This window comes from Neolamprologus brichardi, chromosome 4, assembly GCF_056152115.1.
Source record: "Neolamprologus brichardi isolate AB-2024 chromosome 4, ASM5615211v1, whole genome shotgun sequence".
In the NCBI taxonomy this organism is placed as follows: domain Eukaryota; kingdom Metazoa; phylum Chordata; class Actinopteri; order Cichliformes; family Cichlidae; genus Neolamprologus; species Neolamprologus brichardi.
This window is the reverse complement of record NC_142107.1, coordinates 2,897,715-2,918,950: the sequence shown is the minus strand read 5'-3', so window position 1 is coordinate 2,918,950 and position 21,236 is coordinate 2,897,715. Positions and strand designations below refer to the sequence as shown.

At 43.6% G+C, this 21,236-nt stretch overlaps 1 protein-coding gene across 4 annotated transcripts in view; it reads left to right on the top strand.

The window, feature by feature from the left end:
- Positions 1-21,236, top strand: part of grin2ba (glutamate receptor, ionotropic, N-methyl D-aspartate 2B, genome duplicate a) — a 141,494-nt gene that overhangs the window by 25,733 nt on the left and 94,525 nt on the right. For all 4 annotated transcript variants that reach the window (XM_006797926.2, XM_006797925.2, XM_087839607.1 and 1 more), the window contains exon 4: positions 11,203-11,841. In XM_006797926.2, the coding sequence (XP_006797989.1) occupies positions 11,203-11,841 (639 nt within the window). The remainder of the gene's footprint in view (positions 1-11,202; positions 11,842-21,236) is intronic.

Below are 21,236 nucleotides of genomic sequence, written 5' to 3'. Positions count from 1 at the left end.
GGTTAGCCTTTGAGTTTGTCAATGATTTTGTTCATAATTGTTTTCCAACACCCCACCAAGCTGTGCAGGTTGTTGGGTCTGATGGTCTCAGGATCTTGTCTCTGCTTTTTGCAGACGATATGGTTCTGTTGGCTTTTGAAGTGGGGCAGTTTGTAGCTGCTGACATGAGAATTACCACCTAGGAGGTTCTGGTGATCCATGGTTCTCAATCAGTAAAGGGTATAATGCGCACCCCAAGTTAGGAATGAGCTGCTGTCCCAAGTATCTCAGTGTCTTGTTCAGTAGTGAGGAAAGGACAAAGCGGGAGACTGACAGACCAGCCTGCTGTGGTGAAGAGAAAGCTGAATGTGAAAGTGAAGTTGTCAATTTGCCGGATGATCTGCTTTCCCACCCTCACCTGTTTCCACGAGCTGTGGGTAATGAGCGAAAGAATGAGGTCGTAGCGAAAATGAGCTTCTTCTGAATGCTGTCTGGGCTCAGCCAAAGAGATGGAGTGAGGACCTCAGTTGTTTGGGAGGGGCTCAGAGTAGGGCCACTATTCTTTTTACGCCAAACGGCAGATGTTTAGGATGCTTCCTGGACTTGTGTCTCCACAAACTGTCTTTGTCTTCAAACCAGCAGCGGTGGATAGATGTATAGATGCAACAGTCACCTGACTGACTGATTCAGCAGGACAGCTTTATAAAGCTAGAATGAACAATGCATAAATTAAGAGTATGCGTCTAATATTATCAAGCCAGATAAATAAAGTAAAAAGTTCCTTGTATTTTGGATACAAAGCATAATCCAGTGGAGAACAGAAGCACAGAAGCTTGGAGTGGATTCTAAATTCATAACACTTAATCCACAGACAGGATAATTAACTAGGTGACACGCTTCTGTGCTTTGAAGTTTGGAATTATGATGGATAGTTGTAAATATCCAGTGTTAACTTGGGCTTTTAAACAGTTCTTTGGTTCAGTATTTACAGGGTTTTCTTCTGCTTTCTGTGACCACTCACACATAATTTTGGGTGGCTGGAATTTATATCCTCAAACTACTATTACTACTGGAGGAAATTCGCTTAAGGGCTAACCTTGCATTGCATTCAGTGCAGTACCTATGATCACTTAACCTATATATATATATATATATATATATATATATATATATATATATATATATATATATATATATATATATATATATATATATATATATATATATATAACAATGACTGATATGTTGAAACTCATCATATCACTCCTGCTCTAATTATAACAACTGTTCTAACTGAACATAAACACACTGCCAACATATCTGTATAAATAAATGAAGGAATAACAACAATTTATTATTAGTAGTTTGCACCAGAGGCTAACTGAACCTCATTACTCTGCCAGTTAAGAAAATGGAGTATTAACCTTGAGCAGGACTTTTTCACCAGGTCTGCAGCAGCTGCAGAGAAAGGCAGACAGAGAGATTCACTTTTAATGTCAAACCACATCTTGTCCAGACAAAAATGGCGTAAAATAACACAGTGCGGCTCTCTAAGTGGGATTTCTGCAGAGGGGATGTCAGTTAGGTTGCCCAGTACTCTACCTGCCTACTTACCTTCACAGCAAAAGCATCGACAACAGCAGAAGCCGTACAGAACTAAACTTACATACACATACACTCGAATTATAAATATAGTATAAAATGCATGCAGAGGCGTAATCACAGACCTGAAGAAGGTGATAAAGAAGCCCCCCCCCCCCCTACTTTCCTCAACAACACCTAATGTCAAACCTGTAAAAATAGAAATAAACTTATAAACTATTTTTAAATAAAGACTTGAAGGTAACAAGGATTTCAGCTTAAGGCCTGAGTAGTCGGCTCCGTTCCTCCCACCCACCACAGTGTCACCAGTTGTGTGTGTGTGATCAACCGCCCCCGTGTCTCGCTGCTGTGTGGTCAAAGAGGTTGTCCAGGTAACGTTTTCTTTCATCACCTGTCAGCAAGGTGCTGCCTGAGGGTTTAGCCTTGGATCACAAAGAACGCGCAATGTGATGCCAAACAACTCAACAGCCTTCGATTACAGCTGTTAAAAATAGTCTTTTCCCCTTGCAGAACATTTGTTTGCTGTAATGAAATCACAAGCTCGGACTGACAAACGAATTACACTTGTTAGTAGCCTCCAGTGTGCAAAAGCGGGCTATTTCTCAAACTCCCGGTGCTTATCCTCAGCGCTGCAGCTCCTGACGTACGAGCCTCTCCTCATGACATTCTTATTTCAATTAAAAGGAGAAATGAGGCCGACGCAGCGCGCCTGACTTGGCGGTTAAGATAATGTACAGGCGCCACAGACATTTGAATGCCATCGTCTGCACGTCTTTCTAAATATCAAAACTGGGCAATAATTGTGAAAAATGACCAAGCGCCTTTGTCCTCCAGTTTTCATGCAAATAACGCCATCGACAAACCTGACACTTACCACATAATGAGAAGAGCGTGATGAGAGAGCGCGAGCACAAGAGAGAGATAAGTGGGAGAACTGAGAGGAAGCATTGTTCAGAGACAAAACTATAAAGCGAGAGAACGAAAGGGTTACACCGAGTTAAAATGGAAGAAAGATAAGGAGGGAATTGGGGAGGAAGGGCACGATGGGTGCTTCAGTGTCCCCTTTTTCTGGAAATAGAGACCATTATGTCAGTAGATTGGTCCTGAATCCTAGTGAACATGTGACTGCAAAGCCTGGCCGGTCTGCTTTGCTGAGGGGGCTGGTGAGTGGCTGCATCAGAACATCATGTTCAGACACAGGCCCAAACACATAATCACACACACACACACACACACACACACACACACACACACACACACACACACACACACACACACACACACACACACACACACAGCACCTTCCACCTCCACAGTGGGCTGCACAGACAGTCTGCATGAATATTTATCAGAGCAGGTTTATAATGAGTTCACACATTAGACAAGCATTTCTTTCACATGCTCACGTATTGTAGGTTTGGCAGCGATGCTGGCGTCCAGCTGATTTCTCCTCTCATCAGTATGCTGCGCGGTGACCCGCTATGTGGCCTGGACACGTTCCCCGGGGCGGCAGGGGCTCGCCTCCTCAAAACGCTGCCAACAATCGGAAGATATTCCTAATATTGTCAGGTGCCGGCGGATCAAGTTCAAATCAAAAGGTGTCTCTTCAGTAAAGCTTAGCGGCGAGGAGACATTCTTCCTGCTGGCTTTCATTTGGACAAAAGACATAAATGTCAGCTCTAAAAACGCATTAGGGAGAGAGCAGGCCACTGCGAGTGCTGTTCGCAACCTTTCAAACTAAATTCATCAGCTATACACACAATTATACTACCCGCAAGCACACAAACCGTTTCTTGGCAGCAGTGTTTCCCGTCCTGTGTGGATTTATTGCTGCAAAAGGAGAATATGTTGTGATTGGAACAGATTGCTGTTCAGTCTGATATATTAAATAGAAACTGTCTTTTCTGATTGACATGAAAGACAATTTTCCTGATTGCATATTTTGTGTGTGTTTGGGTTTTTTGTTTTCATAGTGGACCACTTCATGACCTTCCCTGTAACATTCACCCTGTGGACTCTTTGTTAGTTAGAAGCATGTGATTTATAGGTAGCAAAGCCCCCAAAATAACAGCAAAAAGATGAACGGGGAAGCCAATTACGGCACTACAATATCTGCGTCCCTTCCTCTTTCAAATTCCTGCAGCAGTATGAGCCGTATGTCTTTGGCGCAGCGTTTTGAGTTATGGGCTTTATTTTCTGCTTGATTTTTATTTCCTGGCTGATTTGATCTAGTTTTACATTCTCAGGTTTTCTTAGTTTTGCAGTTGTTCCTGTTTTTAGTTCTGTTTATGTTTCATTCCTTGATTCAGTTTATCCTTCCTCCCCTGTGCTGCCCGTGTCTTCTTGTTAAGTCTCTGTCTCTGTTTTAGGTGTTTTCATGCTTTATGTTGATAGTCATTTTGTCCCTTGTGCCTTGTTTTTAGTTTTACTCCCCCCCGACTCATTTTCTGATTCAGTTTAGCTGTCTTGTTTTCCTCAGCTGTGTCCAGCTCCCCTCGTTGCCCTTTTTTGTATATATAGTGGTCTTCTCCTTAGTCTTTCTCAGTGTCTGTTTTCATGTCCCGTGTGGTTTCTTGATCAATGTTCCTGTGCTTATACTTTGTGGTTCCCTTTTGGACTTTATGTTGCAGACTGTGCTTCTCCTCTGGGGCTTTGTGTTTTGGCCTTGTGTACTTTCTGTTATGTCCTGCCTGCTTCCTGTGTCTGCGTTTTGGGTCCTCATCATCACGCTCTGTGCAGTCTGCATAATCTGCAGACTGTGACACCGTGTTGGCCTACTCTTCCTGGTTTCTTGGCCATTTGGGCACACTTAGTAACAGCAGGCTTTTTTGGTTGGGATGCATAACTACTGGAAACAGTGTCCTCCTGCCTAATTGAGTGAGGCCCCAGTCACACATTCCTAGAGACTGGTCAGTGGCGCCCTGGCAACACCAAATCACTTGGGAAAAAAATGTGTATTCCCTAACTGGTCGATTTTATTTTATTGTTTTTTTTTCTTTATTTTTAACAGGGACAGTGCACATTAACCCATTATCATCCAAGGATCAAACAGGCTGCCTGGACCTATATTATAATTTCAGGAGCCTTTTGAATTTTCTCTCTATCCCAAAATGTTTGAGGAATGATGTGAAGCACACATGGTGAAATCTATTTTTCTGTTTGTGTTCAGGCTAATTCTTTCAGACAGTGGGAGTGTCTTATGCTGCTGTGATACATCCCTGTAAAGCTTGTCTTCCCTTCTTTCCGAAACCATTTGGATTTTGTCTCTAGCACAAACTGTAACAGAGTAACAGAGTGCTTGTAAAATGGGCCTCCTGACATACCAGCGGTAAAAAAGAGTTAATAAATATTGCTGTACATGTGCCTGAGTTAGCAACAGGCTAACATTCATCCATAGTTCTGAACCAGATCTGAAAAACAACCTAAAAAAACCCACCTAGAGGTAGCTGGCTATTGCTCGGTAAAACGGAGTGAAAAACGAGACAGTTTGCCTTCAAAGTAAAGTTTTGCTTTTTGAAATAAATTGTTTTTAAGGCACCACTTTTACTTCCATTTCCTTTTATAAGTTTTGCTAGTGATCGGGGTTAGCTAGTAAGTGCTTATAGACAAATTCAGCATTTTTTCAAACATACTACAGGCAACTGCGCCAATCGGCAAGTGAAAAAGGCAATCACACTGAGGTTTTTGGTACAGCAGCCTCTTTGTGAGGGCAGCCAGCAAACTCCAGGAACCGATCAGTGAATGAACATTTACCGTAAGAACTGTTATAACTGTTCTCTAGGCCCCTAATGTCTTGTGGCATTACAGCAATGGAGATTGAGGCAATAGTGACTGTAAGAAATGTCCTCTCCTTGATCCTGTGCATTTTACCGTAAGCATAGATTCATACTCTATAAGAATATGTTGTGCAAATTACACCAGCATTGCAACTCCAGTCATTAGGATAGTGGATGGTTTGCTTTTACGTAGTCCCTGAGAGGCAAATTTGCTGGACCTTATTTTAAGCTTTGGCTATTTTAAAATTTCCATAAAAGTTTAATTTAGTATCATAAAAGAGGCTGATATATTTCCTGTTAATTAACCCATTGATCAATTAATGGGCTCCAGCATACTCAGAAGATATTTGGCTCCTTAGCATCTTGACCTGCACAAACACAAAATAAAGTATATGTGTGTTTATGCTGCTGTATGATGAATGACATAAGTGCCCACCATAAATGTATATATAAGATGATGAATGTGGTGTAAAGCCAAAACAGGAGCTCCTTAAGTCTGCATTCTTTGTAATGATCAGCCGGTAATGACTGCAAAAAGACCAATTACATAAAAGTCTGTGAGAAAATGATCCTTTAGCTTCCTTGATCTACAACCTCATCTCACTATTTGAAATGGGTTTATGGCCTCTAATGCTAGTTTCACATCTTATTGAATACAACATGATGTCCATTTTGTAAATTAAGTTCTCATTAAAGCCAAAGAAGGAGGGCACACTTAAACACTTAAAGTTACTCATGTATAAACGTGTGGTGTCCCTGAAGTTTCGGTCCAACACTCACATATAGGAGATAGGTATTCATTTGCAAAGAAAGATGAGTGTTTATAGGTGGTTCCCTCTAAAACTGTTCTTCCCTTTGTGTGTGTGTGTGTGTGGTTGGGGTCAGAGTGGGGTGGAACCTATGTGGCCTTGAGCTGGTGGAGGCTATCCACGATCCATCCGTGTGTAACTGATATGGCAGCGATGTGCACTCGTGTGGCTAATAACAAGCTTGGGCTCGCTGTGGCACTTTTTAATGGCCTCATCTTTCGGAGTGATCGTTGGAGTTACACGGCGCGTTGGCTAATATAATCTGTACCCCAGGGGTGTGTGTGGCTGCAGGGTAATATATATGTGTTGCGGAGAGAAAGGGAGAGGAAAATGATAAATAAAAGTAATTGTATGTGTGTGTTTATGTGTTTGTTCACATGCCGGCTGTATCAAAGGTCTCCATGTTAATGGTAATAAGTTGGTGTGTGAACTACACCCACTGTAAGGACGCGCAGCAGTGCTCTGGACTTTCACTTATATATGATCAATGCTTATTACAAAATATGTGAGTGTGCGTGTGTGTATCTCTGTGTCCATCAACTGTGTCTGTGCGCATGAAGGCTTATTTTAATTGTTGCCATGGAAACAGAGTGCTGCCAGAGAAGTCCAGATTCAAAGAGGGCATCTCTCTCTCTTGCTCCCTCTCTGCTTGTCTTTTTCCTCTTGTTTCTCCTCTTCTCCTCCATCCCGCTCTCTAATCTTTCCCCCTCTCTCCTGCTCCTCTTTTTTTTTCTCCTTTTTAAAAAAAATCTTTTATGCCTCTCACTGAGGTCCTCCTCAGTTTGCTTCTCTTTTCATTTCCTTTGCCCGCCCTCCTCCTCTCCTTTCTTCTTTCCTCGTGCCTCTTATCAGCCCTCCCTCGATCCATCCCTCCCGCTTCTCGGGTCCTTCCTGGAGAGTGGTGTGCAGTTGACTATTAACACAGGGACCTGTAATTAGCGCTGACGAACCTCCAGCAATTAGTCTCGGCTAAAGAAGTTGTTCTGTCATCTCTGCGCCCGTCCCTTTATCCCTCTTTCAATCTCGTCCTTCCTCTCTGTCATTTCCTGCCTTACTAGCTGTCAGCGTCGCTTTGTTTTAGCGGTTTTTGTTCTTCTTTGTACCTTCCATCTGCCTCGTTAGCGGCAGTCATGTACAAGAGACGCACACAATACACCGCTCAGAAGCAAGTTTATGAGAAGCTACACCCCCATTGCCCTGGGTATGTCTGCCCACGAAACCAAAGTGAACATCTATTCCCTCCGACTGTTACACCTACACCAGCTATATGCTGATAAGCTCAAGAGGACGCATCCCCTCCCACTCACTCAGATGTAAACACGCAGAGAACACAGACATCTTCTTTTTCATGTCCGGCTTCATCGCTCCAGCTGTCTTTTTCACCTCTCCTCCCGTCATTTCTGGATCTCGCTGATTTCTCTCTTTTCCTTTCCTTCGGTCGCTCACCTGGCCCCTCTGCATCTTCGTTAATGAAAAGCTCTATAAATAATGCGCAGGGAAGAGGGAATCAGACAGCAGGCAAGAGAGAGAGAGATACGGTCAAGTAGAACGTGGGAGGGAGGTGAAAGAATGAAGGGACGGACAGCAGATGAGCGAAAGTGCTTAAACTAGGCCAATAGGGGTTGAGTGAGGTGGGCGGGTATCATATCAAAGCCTCGCGAGCTGCTCCGAGCACCTTTGCCGTCAATCCCTTAATCAATTCCGGCGTGAGTCGGTTTGTCCTCGTCTCGGGTCAGCGTGTCAGTCATCTCGCTCCAGACAGTTAGTCAGTCAGCTGAAGTTGGCGAGGAGCCGTCTCTCCCTCCATCTGCCCTTTATGGTTTTTGAGTTCGCTCGCTCTGTTCGTCCCTCCTTCCTTCCCTCTGCTGCATCTGGAGGGAGAGTTTATATCATCCTTATACTATAGTGCTGCTTCAGGAGTCCACATGAATAATTGATGCTTGTAAGATTACACTTGAAAACTCTGAACTGTGCTCCATTATGTCGCGTGAATCTCTGTTAGTGTTGATACTGGAATATTAATCAATATCCTCTATTTTTTTTAGCTAGATATTCATTAAAAGATAAATATAACAAAGCTATATCATGACAACAGCAACCAGCGCTGTGGGTGTGTGAGAGGAGGCGCAGCTAAAGCAGTGCTTTATGTTTAAGATGAAATATAAAATGACCAACAGTTTGGATCTTTGCTGATATTACGCAGCGTTGTAAAACAATTATTACTTCCAAGAATATATTTACTGATTTTATTAGTAAAACAATACATGAAAATCACCTCAAATCAAAAACTGTATTTGGCTTATTCACATTTTTTCATTTGCACTCCTTTCACTCCAACTCAGGTTTTTGCTCTGCTCCCATTTACTGCTGCAGCGGTTCCTCTTTTCTCTGCTCTCAGTGTTTGTTTACTTCCGCATACACAAAATAGATCCGACAACTCACAGGTGAAGTGAAGGAAGCAATGATTTAGTTGATGCTGTAAGGAAGCATAAGTATCCGGTCGTTAAGTGATGACGTGACGAATCCTACTTCCGGGCCTAAAGTAGTCTGTGTTTAATATGGCTTTTGTGTTGTTAACATGTTTAATGTTTTGTATTTTCTTCTATTTAATCTCAAAAAGCTCCTAAAACAGTCAGTGATCACTGTTGACCTCCCTCGGCTTTTATTACCGCTAATCATTTATTTAAGCTCAGTTTTTAAAACCTTACGATGTAACTACAGCCCAGCCCATGCAGCAGTATATGAATGACTAACCTCGTGTTGTGGATGGATTATCTCAGTTGTTCTCCTGGCTGAAGTTTGGTCCTTTTACAGCATCCTGCCATGCGATTACATTTGTTCCTGACCACCGAGAACACTCACGTTAACTTTTATCTAGTGGAAAAAAAGTTAGCTTGTTTATATTCAGTGTTGCCAACTCCTCAGTAAGAAAAATCGCTATTGGCTGTCCTAAAAGTCGCTAGAAGTCGCTAAATGACGTCATCGCCTAATTTGCATAATTGGTCATGCTAATATAATTGTAACCTACTTTGTTGGAGAGAGAAATAACATCGTGGAAGAGACATAAAGTGAGTAAAAAACGTCCTAAATGCATTTAGAGTTTATTTAGAACTACGAATTAAATTTATTTTAGCAATTATTGTTTTTTAATGTCACAATTCCAACCCTGCTCCTTTATCTGGGCTTGGACCGGCAAAAGTGACCTGAAATAGGCACTCTGGTGGAGTTACTTTGTGTGTGTGTGTGTGTGTTTTAAACCTGATCCACAAAACAGCATAACAGTAAAAGAAGAACTGACTGCGTTACAGTCAGTGCGGGAGCAGCGGCTTCGCTCATGCGCGATTCATTTGCAGTTCGGATGCACAGGTGTGAACATCTCCTGCCCTAATAGCAGTTGGGGGAGGACTATCCTCCGCCCGTGAGCGCTTTGGCACGGGCGAGGTGCCCACGGCAGCACCCGCTGCTTGTTGAGAGTAAGAGCGATACACGCTTTCACGTCAAAAAGACGTCATAAATAAGTCTCCAATAACACCAGAAAAAGTCGCCAGATTTGTCGCTAGTCGCTTTTTAGAAAAAAAGTCGCTAAGGGGGTCTGAAAACTCGCTAAATATAGTGACAAAGTCGCTAAATTGGCAACACTGTTTATATTATGCTAACATAGCTGTGTCGCTAGCGGTCACGTAGCACATCATTATATACCAGCTAGCCAAACTTCAGTAACCCTACAAACGTCACTGCTGTTTAGTTTTCTGTCTTCATTTATGTTGGAAGTGATAACAGAGCTGTACGTTTTAATTTGTTTCCAAAACCCCGCAGTCAGGACATGCTATATTGTATTTAGATAGAAGCTAGCAAGCTAACTTCCTGCTAACTTCTAACTCTGTTAAATGTCATAAATTCCCTTTTCATGGATGCCTGGATGTCAAACTCAATTGTTACACCTGGTAGAGCAGAACACTGATCATTTTATTAAAGATGAAAGACTTTAGACAGTTTTTCAACTCTCAGTAATGCCATAGTTATCGTTTGATATATGGACCTGCAGCGGAGTTTAGGCCCAGACACGGCTAGTGACGTCAGACTTAACGACCGGATAATAAAGTGTAAGTGCTTCCTAACAAGTGTTACACCCAATGTAACGTAATAAGACATTTTTAGTCACGTCAGCTCACCTGAACCCAGTTTGCAGTTAAATCACAAACTACTCCAAACAAACAGAACACAATTAGCATAGCAAGTTTGAAATACCTCCAAACCTCCATGATGTCACTTCCTTGTCTTGACCCATCCCTTATTTCTTTGCATGTTGGTTCCAAGTAGTCAGGCTTTGTTATAATTTCTAAAGCATCATGCACAGTAGTTCTCCAGACTTTCTGAAAGTGTTTCTTTCAGTCCTTGTACTTAACCATTTTCAGAGGCATTTTTAAAAAAAAATTTTTAAGCCATTGAAAACTGACCTATGAGTCATGAGAACAATCACGAGAAAGCATCTTATTGACAGCAGCTTCGTTTTCAGCATGACAATGACCACAGACACGCTGCCAATGTACTAAAATCATACCCGGATAGAAAAATACACAGGGGAACACTATCAGTGTTACTGAAGCAGTGTTAGCTTCCCTACTACTCGGTGTGAAGTGATGATGGGTGGAGTAAACACTGCATGAACTGAAGGCAGAAATGTAGCTTTTTGAATCGCTGTCAGTCCAATTTCTGATCTAAATATCAGATCTGTGTATCCATACCAGAAATTTGACCTCATCTCTTATCTCTATTTTCCTTTGAAAGTTTGCTTTGTCTTGATATTTCTCTTCCTTCTTTGTCCCATTTCTTTGAACTGACATTGAATTATGCTTTGATTCATATGATGCATCCAGCCCAGATTGGCAGTTCATTTGTTAACCTCTGTTTCTCTTCATCTCCCTCTTCTTTTTTTCTCTTTCCTTCTTCTCTGTCATCTTGTTTTGTCAAATCTCTGCCTACCTCCTTTTCTTCTCTTTCCTATCTCCATCTTCTTCTCCTCCTTGTCTCGGCAGGTATTACTCTCCCACTCCTACACCATGCCTGTCTGCGGATGCCGCGGCTGCTCCCCACCTTGCGGCCATGCCAGGGCTTGCTCTGGCACCCCCTTGGTTGCTCAGGAGCAAGAACGGGTCCGAACCCTACATCCACCCCCGCCTCCGTTCCACCACCACCGCACCGGTTCGTCTCTCTGCCTGTCCCTCCTTCTCCTGCTCCTCTGCCTTCTCCACCTGCCCCCGGCCTGCCACTCACGGAGAGACAAGCCCGGCGGAGGAGGCGGTGGCAGCCACTATATTCCCATCCCTCAGCCTCCTCCCCACCACATGGCCCTGCCCAACATCTTGCACGTCTTCAGCATCGCTGTCGTCCTGGTGGGCAACTCCAGTGAAGTGGCGCTGGCCGGGGCCCGAGAGAAGGAAGACTTCATTCACATGGCGCCGAATGTTGAAGTGCTGACCATGAATGAGACTGACCCTAAGAGCATTATCAAGAGCATCTGCGACCTCATGACGGAGCACTGGCTACAGGGCGTGGTGTTTGGGGATGACACTGACCAGGAGGCCATCGCCCAGATCCTGGACTTCATTTCAGCCCAGACGCATATCCCCATTCTCGGAGTACGCGGAGGCTCCTCCATGATCATGGCTGCCAAGGTAGGTCACTTCCACACAAGAGGAGAGCTTTTGTAAAAAGGAATTAGCACCATTTATGTGTAGGCGATGTCTTAATATTAAAATACAAAATATCCAATTATGCCAAACCACACTTACACCTCCAATTCTTGTCTTGTTATTGGGTGACCGGCACAGACAACTTATCAAACTGGCACACTAGAGGAGAAGGTAACGCTGTTTTTGCTTCTCACAAGGCCAGTCCTCACTCTAACCTTAAATCTCAGCTGCATTTCATTTCCGATTGGCTGCTGTCAATCAAACTGTTCCCACTGCTTTCCCCCCGTGAAATCTTGTCACGAACTGATTACGTTTTCCAATCAACAAAAGATGGATTTAAAGTCTCCAGATGTAGCCTAGGCGATGGAAAGCAACCCCGGCCTTAAACCTCTGCTATCAAATAGGTGAGTTTGTATTTGGCAGGAAGAGTAAAAAAACTGTGGTTCTGCACTATTCATGTGTGCAAGTGTGACTTAAAAATGACATAAAGCACTTTCGTGTAATATTATGTTATAATGAAGCCTCAAAGAAACAGAGAAAGCATAGTTTGACTGTAACAGAGGGCTTCTTGACTCTTCCTCCACCACCTTCCTGTTCCTGTTTGCAGACATGCAGACAGACAGACAGACAACGATGCTAAGCTGGGGTGTCTCACTTGAAAGACAAAGTGCCAACAGAGCTGATGCCAGTGACAGGATCAGCTGGAGATTGCACCAGAATAGAGAGCTAGATCTCTGCCTATTTACTACGCCCCTGCCTAATGGGATAAAACAATCTGCTGCTGCTTTATCTGTGTCCGCCTGGGATCTGGATTTGGACTCCGCTTCTCAAAATCAGCTCATTCATTTGGTGCTGGCTGGGAAAAAACACACACACAGTTAAGGAAAAAAGTGTAGATCTATGATGGAGAGTGAAACCTGGCGTCTCAGTCTTATCTCTGCCATCCACGTCTTCATGTAGTCATCCTCTAGTTTGTCCGCGTGCCCTCTTGGTGGCAACAGGTCGTTGCGCCAGCAGAGATGTGAGCTGCAGTGACACGCCGAGGCCAGCGGCCACCACTGAAACTCTTCTCTCTGTTCCTTCTCATTAGAGCTCTAAGGAGCGAAGTGGCAGAGAACCGTCTGCTCCCATTTAAAACTGCTCCACTCCAATTGCAGACACTGCTGCTTGGCGGACACATCTATGCTCACAGTTCAGTCCTCGTACAGACACGCACCCCCACACCCAGACCTGCTAATCACATTTTTTAAAGAAAACAAAACTGTATAAATCATTTTAAGAACTCCAATCATCATCCAACTGTGTTAAATATTAAAATTTGTATTTGTGCTTCACCGAATGCAAAAACACAGGCTGAAGAAAATCCATGAGAAAGAAGGAATGGGCCCGTGTGAACATGTTTGTGTGTGTGTGCAGCAGCGGTGTTGTTAATTAAGCGCACGTGCCCCTAAGTGCACCACGCGGTTGAAAAAGAGCAGCGTTTTGTGGAGAAGGATTAAATGGATTTCCCCCAACCGCAAGCCAGAGACTGCCTCCCCTGAGAGCTCCCTCCTGGCTGCGCTGAGGTCCGGGGGAGTCAGGAGGGACGAGGTCGCACCAAGGCTCAGTGTCCCCGAACGGATTTGTGTCTGCCTAATGGGCTGAGACAACGGAGTGCCGAAAGTATAGCAAAGAAGGATCATAAGGCAGAGAGGGAGGGAACGCAAAATACATGAGTGAAAATAGAGAAATTGAGATAGCGGGGGGAGGAAATGAGACTGAGGGGACTAAATTCTACTTTGAGGGAAAGTGGGTAGGAAGGGAGAGGCGGGACGTGGATCAGGTGGGGTTCAGATGGGGGCTGTCTGTAGACGAGACGGGCAGATGTGGCCAGAGGGCACAAAAGTAGTCAGTTTAAGACCATTCATACTTGAGGGGAAGGGGGGGATACCGTGTCTAAAAGTGAGTGGTAGGTGCTGAGAGAGATAAAGAGAGAGGAAGAGGAAGGGGGAAAGTTTCCTCTCTCGCGGACAGCTGCGATGGAGAAAAAGCGATAAAGTATGGAAGATAAAATGAAAGGCAGAGTTATAGAGCTTAAGAAAAATTGGCTTTTGGTATTTGTGTGTTTTTTTTTCTGAGAGAGCATCTCAAGGAAATGGACTGACAAAGATTGGGAAATAGGGATGGAGTACGGGGCGTTTATCTTAGGGCTCCTAATCATCACATGCTCGCGCGCACACACAAACACACACACACACACACACACACACACACAAATGAGTGCATTCGCCAAGACTGAAGGCCAAATGCTGCTATTACAGTTGACAGGATAACCCCTCCTTTTTCATTACACATCCGAGGAAAGATGATAACAGGAAACGACGGAGAAGGTGGGGAATGTTGTGTTTGGGGCTTTAGTGTGTGCTGGAGAGGAGAGTTTTCAGGACTGGTACAAGATAATTCCATAAAACGGGCGCTCTGCAGGAGAGTAAGTGTGAAGAGTCAAACTGGATCTTTATCAGAAAAACACTCTTTTTCATGCATGCATGAGTGTTACTTACAAAGCAGTATCATTACCAAGGAACATGCTTTGGGGCTGAAAATGACTCAGAAAAAGCAGAAACTGCAGTTCCCTAAATTTCCACTAGAGGCTGACTCCAGAAGTGAGCGGATCCTCATGGAATCACATGTTCAGTAGACAGTAGACAGCGGAAAACACGGACGTAGCTTTGGAGTCGGAAAAACGCCAATGCTAAAAAACTGCATTCTGTCTGAAAACCACCAGATGGCGATACCTGTGGGTGCGCAAAGACGTCCTATAGAAGTCTATGCGATAATGGCTTTCTGTTCTGACCTCCACAACATTTTCCTGCAGAGTTTATGAGCGCACTCGTTTGGAATCATTGCAGAAAAATTGTTGTCTTTTTTTTAGTAATCTCGGTGATACTATGTTTCAAAATGGAGGATTATCTGTGGTGTGAAACTGCACACAGTGGTTTCAGTCAGACTCGCCATCATATCTGGCTATTTGCAGCTGAGACGCCAATGGTGAGTAGCTCATCTCATTTGCCAAGATGCAAATGAAAAGCTGAGTTTACCAAAATACACGTGCACACGTGGACAACACCAAATATCTGGTTTAATGTGCAGTTAACTTTAGTAATAGCTTATCCTAAACTCCAGCTCAAGTCAAGGTTTCACAAAGCAGTAGGTGACATCACAGCAGTTACATCCATCTTTGATATAGCCTACGGTCAGAGATCATTACCCAAAACACTAAGACTCGTTTGACATCCGTAACAAGCAAAAAGCTCCAAGTGAAGGAATTACCCAGGAATAAGTGGGACTCTAGCTTCCACATTTGTTGTATATCCGAATAGCTCTTAGTTGTAAGTGCATTACTTTAACAAAAGTAAGCTTGTATGAGCATGAAAGTGGAAGAGTTAAATAGATGAAAGGCATGGGTGGAGGAATCCAGGTGGGTCCATATTAGCACAAAATGAGGAAGAAGGCGGATGAAGAGGGGAAAGGTGAGAGATGGATCAAGGCAAAGGGCACTCACATCTCCCAGAAAGTTTCATCATTCAACCAAGTGACTCCTTCAGTCCCAGCTCATATAAACAGTACACAGCTCCATTAGGACATTAAAACTAAAAGTAAAACCTTTGCCTAACAATAAGTCAAAAGCTTAGGTTCTTGATTCTCAATATACAAGGAGGCCTGCGGGAAATGCGTCTTCTACTCAAGAATTAAGGCATTTTATCATTGTCTCATTTACAGAAGCATTTTCTTCCATGTCTAAGCGTTTTCTAAAATTCACACTCAGGGTTCAGTATCTGCTATATTTTAGCATGCAGACTGGAGCAGCCAGGGATCGAACCACCAACAAACCAACCACCAACTGTAACCACATTGTAGATCCCCTCCTTGGTTCGATGATGGTCATTCCCTTTTCACGTAAATGGACTCTTTGACTCCTTATTCAAACCAGTGTGCCTTCTTTTTACACTTACAGGCCCATTAGGTGTAATGATTGCGATTGCTCTTCTATTTTGTGCCATCTACTTTGTCAGAGGTTCCTTGGTTTCCCTGATATATAATTCCCAGGAACCACGAACACTGTATTGCACAGTTTATGCTGTTGGACCTCATCCTTCGGGTGAACCCGTTTTTGTAGTATTTTGGGGTTTGAACAAATGCATCTCAGCTGTTTCGATACTCCTGACACATAAAGGATCACCAATGGTTTTTGCTTGGGCAGCATTTGTTCTTCTTCTCTTCTGAATCACCCGGAGCTTTCTTTTGGCCTCTTCCCAGCTTTGTTAAACGCTCAGCTGGGATAAGCACATTTACTCAGGGCCTCTTTGATATGTTGTTCTCCTGCTTCCCTGGCTGCTGTGTCTGGCAGGGACGGTGTTCGCTCTGTGTTGTAGCCTCCTGATGACGCCCAGTTTATCTTCCAGTGGATGATGATTCGAGTCAAACCTTAAATACTGCTCTGTATGTGTTGGTCCCTCCCTGGTTAACTTTATGTGTTTGTCTAGGAAGTTAACATGAACAATGAATTGTGGTACATCCCGAGATTCGTGGTACCCCCCACCCAAAAGCAAAATACTCAACTGTGTCCACAACAGAATCAACTTTCTGGGATTTCCTTACCTTTACTATTAAGCCTCCATTAAGACTCTCACATCTATATCAGTGAGTAAGATCAATGAGGGAGGGAGGGATAGAGGGAGGGCACGACGATAAATAAGAGGATGAGTGCTTTGTGTGGATGGCCACATGACTGAGAACACAGAGGGAGAGAGGGGAGTTGGGGAGCGACACAGACCTATTTGCAGCAGTGGTGTTGCCATCTATCCAAACAAAAAGAGAATCTGCCTACGCCTGGATGGAGGAGGACGGAAGAGGAAGAAGAAGAAGACACATCGAGCACAGCTGTCCGCACATCTGTGAAAGACTGGATAAGATAACCAAAGAGAAAACACATGCACTCATCTAACTGTTTAAGTGTGTGCGGGTCTATAGGCATCTGTGTGTTTGTGTTTATGTAGCCAACATGACTGTAGCTGCCAGTCCTTTTGTCACTAGTGATTTCCAGCACCACCCTGTTTGTTGTAGCACTACAGTGTCTGTTGGACTGCAGTAATCAGCATGATCTAAAGCTCTGGCTAATGCTCATATTATCAAGACATGCGGCGCTATTTTCCTCAGCTTGTCTAGAAGGTACGGCTTTGTAGTGGCACAAATAGCTGTAGTTGTTGCCGATCACCCCGAGGCCCACTACGCAACAAGAATAGTGAACCAATCTGTGGGAGGAGGCAGTCGTTGTAGATTAGGAGGGAGATAGCATCTGCTTGTGCATAGGATTTAGCTATAAGATCGTCAGCAATTAACAAGAAAAAGGGGAACGCAGCCAACCCTGATTACTGGAAACTGTAATATAATATGAATAACATTTGCACACATGCAGGAGGATGCAAAATGATGGCACGCATGCTTTTTTTCCCTCCATAAATGTACAGTAACATGTGTCACAAGGGGGATTAATGGATGCATATTAAACAGATATTCTAAGAAAGTCTAAACTGTTTCCACGACACCATCGCATCCACACACAAAGCATCCACGGGGGGATGCTCGGGCACACAAACAAATCTGTTCCCTCGCATCCATTGTGCAACTGGCAGCTTTCTTCAGAAGCCAAACAGCAGGATGCGATCAATTAACTTTTGCCCAAATAATTCAGCCATTTTCACCGCTCCAAGCGTGGTCATTTGCACTGCGGGTGTCCCGAGCCTTTTGTGAGGAGAGAGAGAGAGAGCAATTTCGTGTACGAGCGCGAGTCGTCCCCGTCTGCGTGCCTTTGTGTTCAGAGGAGACCGGGCTGATGTTGAACCGGAGCCAGGCGTAATTGCCGTGGAGTGCGCAAGTAAGCCAGTTGAACCATTTAATCACAGCGCCAAGAGGGAGTTCAGTGGTGCATTTAATGCCCGTACCTCCGAAGAAGCATGTTCCGGTCATTCTCTGTGTTTACGTTTTACCCTATAGTTAGGAGGAGCTGTTCTTTCGAATTTTGGGCCCCAAAAGAAACAGACTTGTTTAGTCTTGTTTAGGCGTCGTTTCTGTGCGCTCACTTGGGGTTTTTTATCCGGGGCGGTTGAACATAAACGTTTCTGCATTTATATTCCCAATTAATGTCCTACAATAGCACCTATTGTTGTAGCAATCACCGAGGTCCTGTACTCTATTAATGTAATGTGCCGTTCGGCTTGGCAGGACCGCGTCCTCGCTAAAACATAGATGCAATTAGGAGCAATTTGTAAACGATAAGAGAATTAAAAAGCGAGTGTTCCTCTGCCTGACGTCTCTCTCTCTCCGAGTTTCTCTTTGTCTGTTTTTATTTCTTGCCCCCCCCCCCCCCATTCTGTTTCTGTCTGTTCCAGTCTCTCATCTGTGTCCCTCGCCTCTAATTGTTCAATTTATTTGTGGATTTTATTATTTTTTTGTGTCCAGCAAAGCACATTGAACCCCATCTAACAGCTTTCTGATCTATCATTTCATCCCAGCTATGTTCTCTTTACTTTCTTTTCCTTTTTTTTTTTGGTTTTATCCCCAGGTGCATCTCGGTCAGCTCATTTACTGTCTGTGTGCCTGTAGCAGTGTCCCAAACGGCTGCTTTCAAATGCAAAAAGATTACTGGGAGATTTCTTTTTCTGGAACTTTGCACGTGTTTCGAGATTGTATATATACTTTTTACTGTTACACAAAAAAATGCTAATATAAACGCTCAGCTGAATCCCGAAATTTACATCGTGGTCCACATACAGCCTACTTTGATCTTAAATGGGCCAGACCATTGTAGCTCACCCTTTCTGCCAGTTTAAAGAAGTTTAATTACACTTTTAATCCCTGAGATATCATAACGTAGAGAAAAGAAGTGCAATTTCAACTGTATGCCTCATGATAAAGAAATACTGCTGTAATAAATGAAAGAAATCTGCCAGCATGACTTTTTGGGCTTAAACTATAAAAAATAAATGTGTAATGATGCATAAAAAACACATGTCATTGCCCAGACTTAAAATAAAAAATAAAACAGATAGTTTTGGTCAATTCACAGAAAAATTTTTTTGTCTTGTAACTCTTTGTATAAAAATAGAAACTTCTCAGTTTGACAGTGAAAAAACAGCCATTTGGTTGTTTAACTGTTACTTTATTACCTTAATTAGTATGAAGTATGGGGGAGCTGCAAAACTTCTTAAAATAAGGTTAAATTTTCCAACTTTGTGCCCTCCTTTACATTTTCCAACACACTCCAATGGGCCGGGTTGGAGTCTTTGCCGGGCCTATTCTGGCCCCCGGGCCTTATATTTGACACCCCAGCTTTACAGAAAGAGGATAAATCCAAAACTGTAGAAAGTTTTCTTAATTTCTGCATGGAAATGTCCCCTCGGTAGTCTGTTACCTTCTCATTGTCCTGGTTTAGAAAATGTGACAGCCCACTGTGTGTGTGTTCCCCTTTCCTTTCCTCGAGCGAGAGAGGGAGCTAGGAAGAGGTAGTGAGAAATATCGAGAGCCCTAAATTTATGTGTCCTATTTTCTAACCCTGTTGGTCTCAATTTACTCCGACCATTTTGAATGTGGCCATTTTTAAACCTGCTCCACAACTTTTCATTCTACACCTCTCCCTCTCTGAACCTGACTCACTTTTCACTCTGTGATTTTTAATTTATTTTAATACCTGAAGATTGATTAAAGAAAACAAAACGCTGAATGCTGATTTGTCGGTCTTTTCATTCAACAGGTTGTAATGTTCTGCTGTTTTACTCTTCCTCTCCGTCTCGATTTGTGAAATTGGATTGTTGTAGATGGCAGCTCATGAGCCAGACGGACAGATTTACACTAGATGTATGGGTTAATCCACCTTCCTTGGCCCCTGTTTTCCACGCCTTGTCACTCACCTGCCTCTCCCTGTTCTCAGGTGCTGGCAGAACTGAGCGAAATTTGTCAGGAATGGTGCATTAAATCGGGACAGTTCATCCATCCCTCACCTCCTTTTCTTTACCTCCCCTCAGGTTCAGGCATTGTCTCAGTCTCGCCCCTCCCCTCCCTTTTCCTCCTCACTTGGCCTCTTTTTTCTTAATTTTCACTCTCTGTCCCTCCGGTATGGGACCACACCTTTTCCTTCCACACCAGCCATCCCTTTAGACATGCCTTTACACCTGCCTCAGCCTCTCCCCGTTCTCCTCCTCTTCTCCCTCTTACTTTATTACTACCTGCATCAGCCTCATTTCTGTCCCTCTGTACTTTCCTTTCATGACTACTGCCTCTACACCCAAACGTCTCCTTCCTCTAGACACAAATAATCGAACACTCCCATCCTTTTCCCACTTCACCCAACCACTGGCACCATGATCTACTCTAAGCAACTCCTCCCTTCTTATCCGCCCCTTCTCCAACCTCCATCCTTCCCTCCTAGCCTCTCGTGGACCTTTACACCAGCCCTTTGCTGGGACTCTTATTAGTCTTATCTCTGCCTGCCTCCGCCCTGATTCAGGGGTGGAAAGGGAATGTACTGCTATCTGTTCATAGGCTGGGATGAGTCAGTGCTTTTCTATACAGTATATATGGAGAGGGGACAGAAGCGGTGCAAATTCTGAACTCTAGTTAATTACTGTCTAACGACACTTGGGATACTGATGAAGAGCTACACCTTCCTTTTCCCTACAAGTCTTTACATCTGTCCAGTCACAATCTCTGCTGCTCTTACCGGTGCAAGGTTATGACATTGCCCTGTTGACATTTCCCAGCTGATCCATGATTGTTCGTCTCACTGATCAGAGTCCCGGTCAAAGGTGGAGTGAGTATGATTTGAACATAGATCGGCTCGTCACTCACGTTGCCTTATGAGTATATTTACTGGGAAGGCGCAGGAGCACTGAAAAACTTGGCAGCATCTGAATTAGACTTTAGTTTGTACTACTTGGTCAAATTTAGCCAAGTTTTGTGTCACAAAAACAAAAAACATTCAGCTCACGTTTCCCAATTTGTTAGAAAGGTACGAGATGGAAATGATCACGTGCACTTAAAGAAATAAAAAACAAAACAACAGAAATAATAGTAATTACTCTAAGAAAACATACATATTCATGAGGATAGTCATGAATATTCACCACTTTTAAACTGCGTGTCAGTCTCTGAGTGTTTTTTTCTGGCGTCGTGACGAGGCGCAAGAGCAAAATGAAACTGCCGCTGAACACGCCGCTGAGACTTGAGGTCTGTTTATGCAGTAGCAACTTGGTTTCAGAGTCTGCGAGTCGAGAGGTACAGTCTGAGATAGGAGGATCGCTCTGTGTGACTCACACTGCCTGTCTGGTCATGTCAGCGCTCAA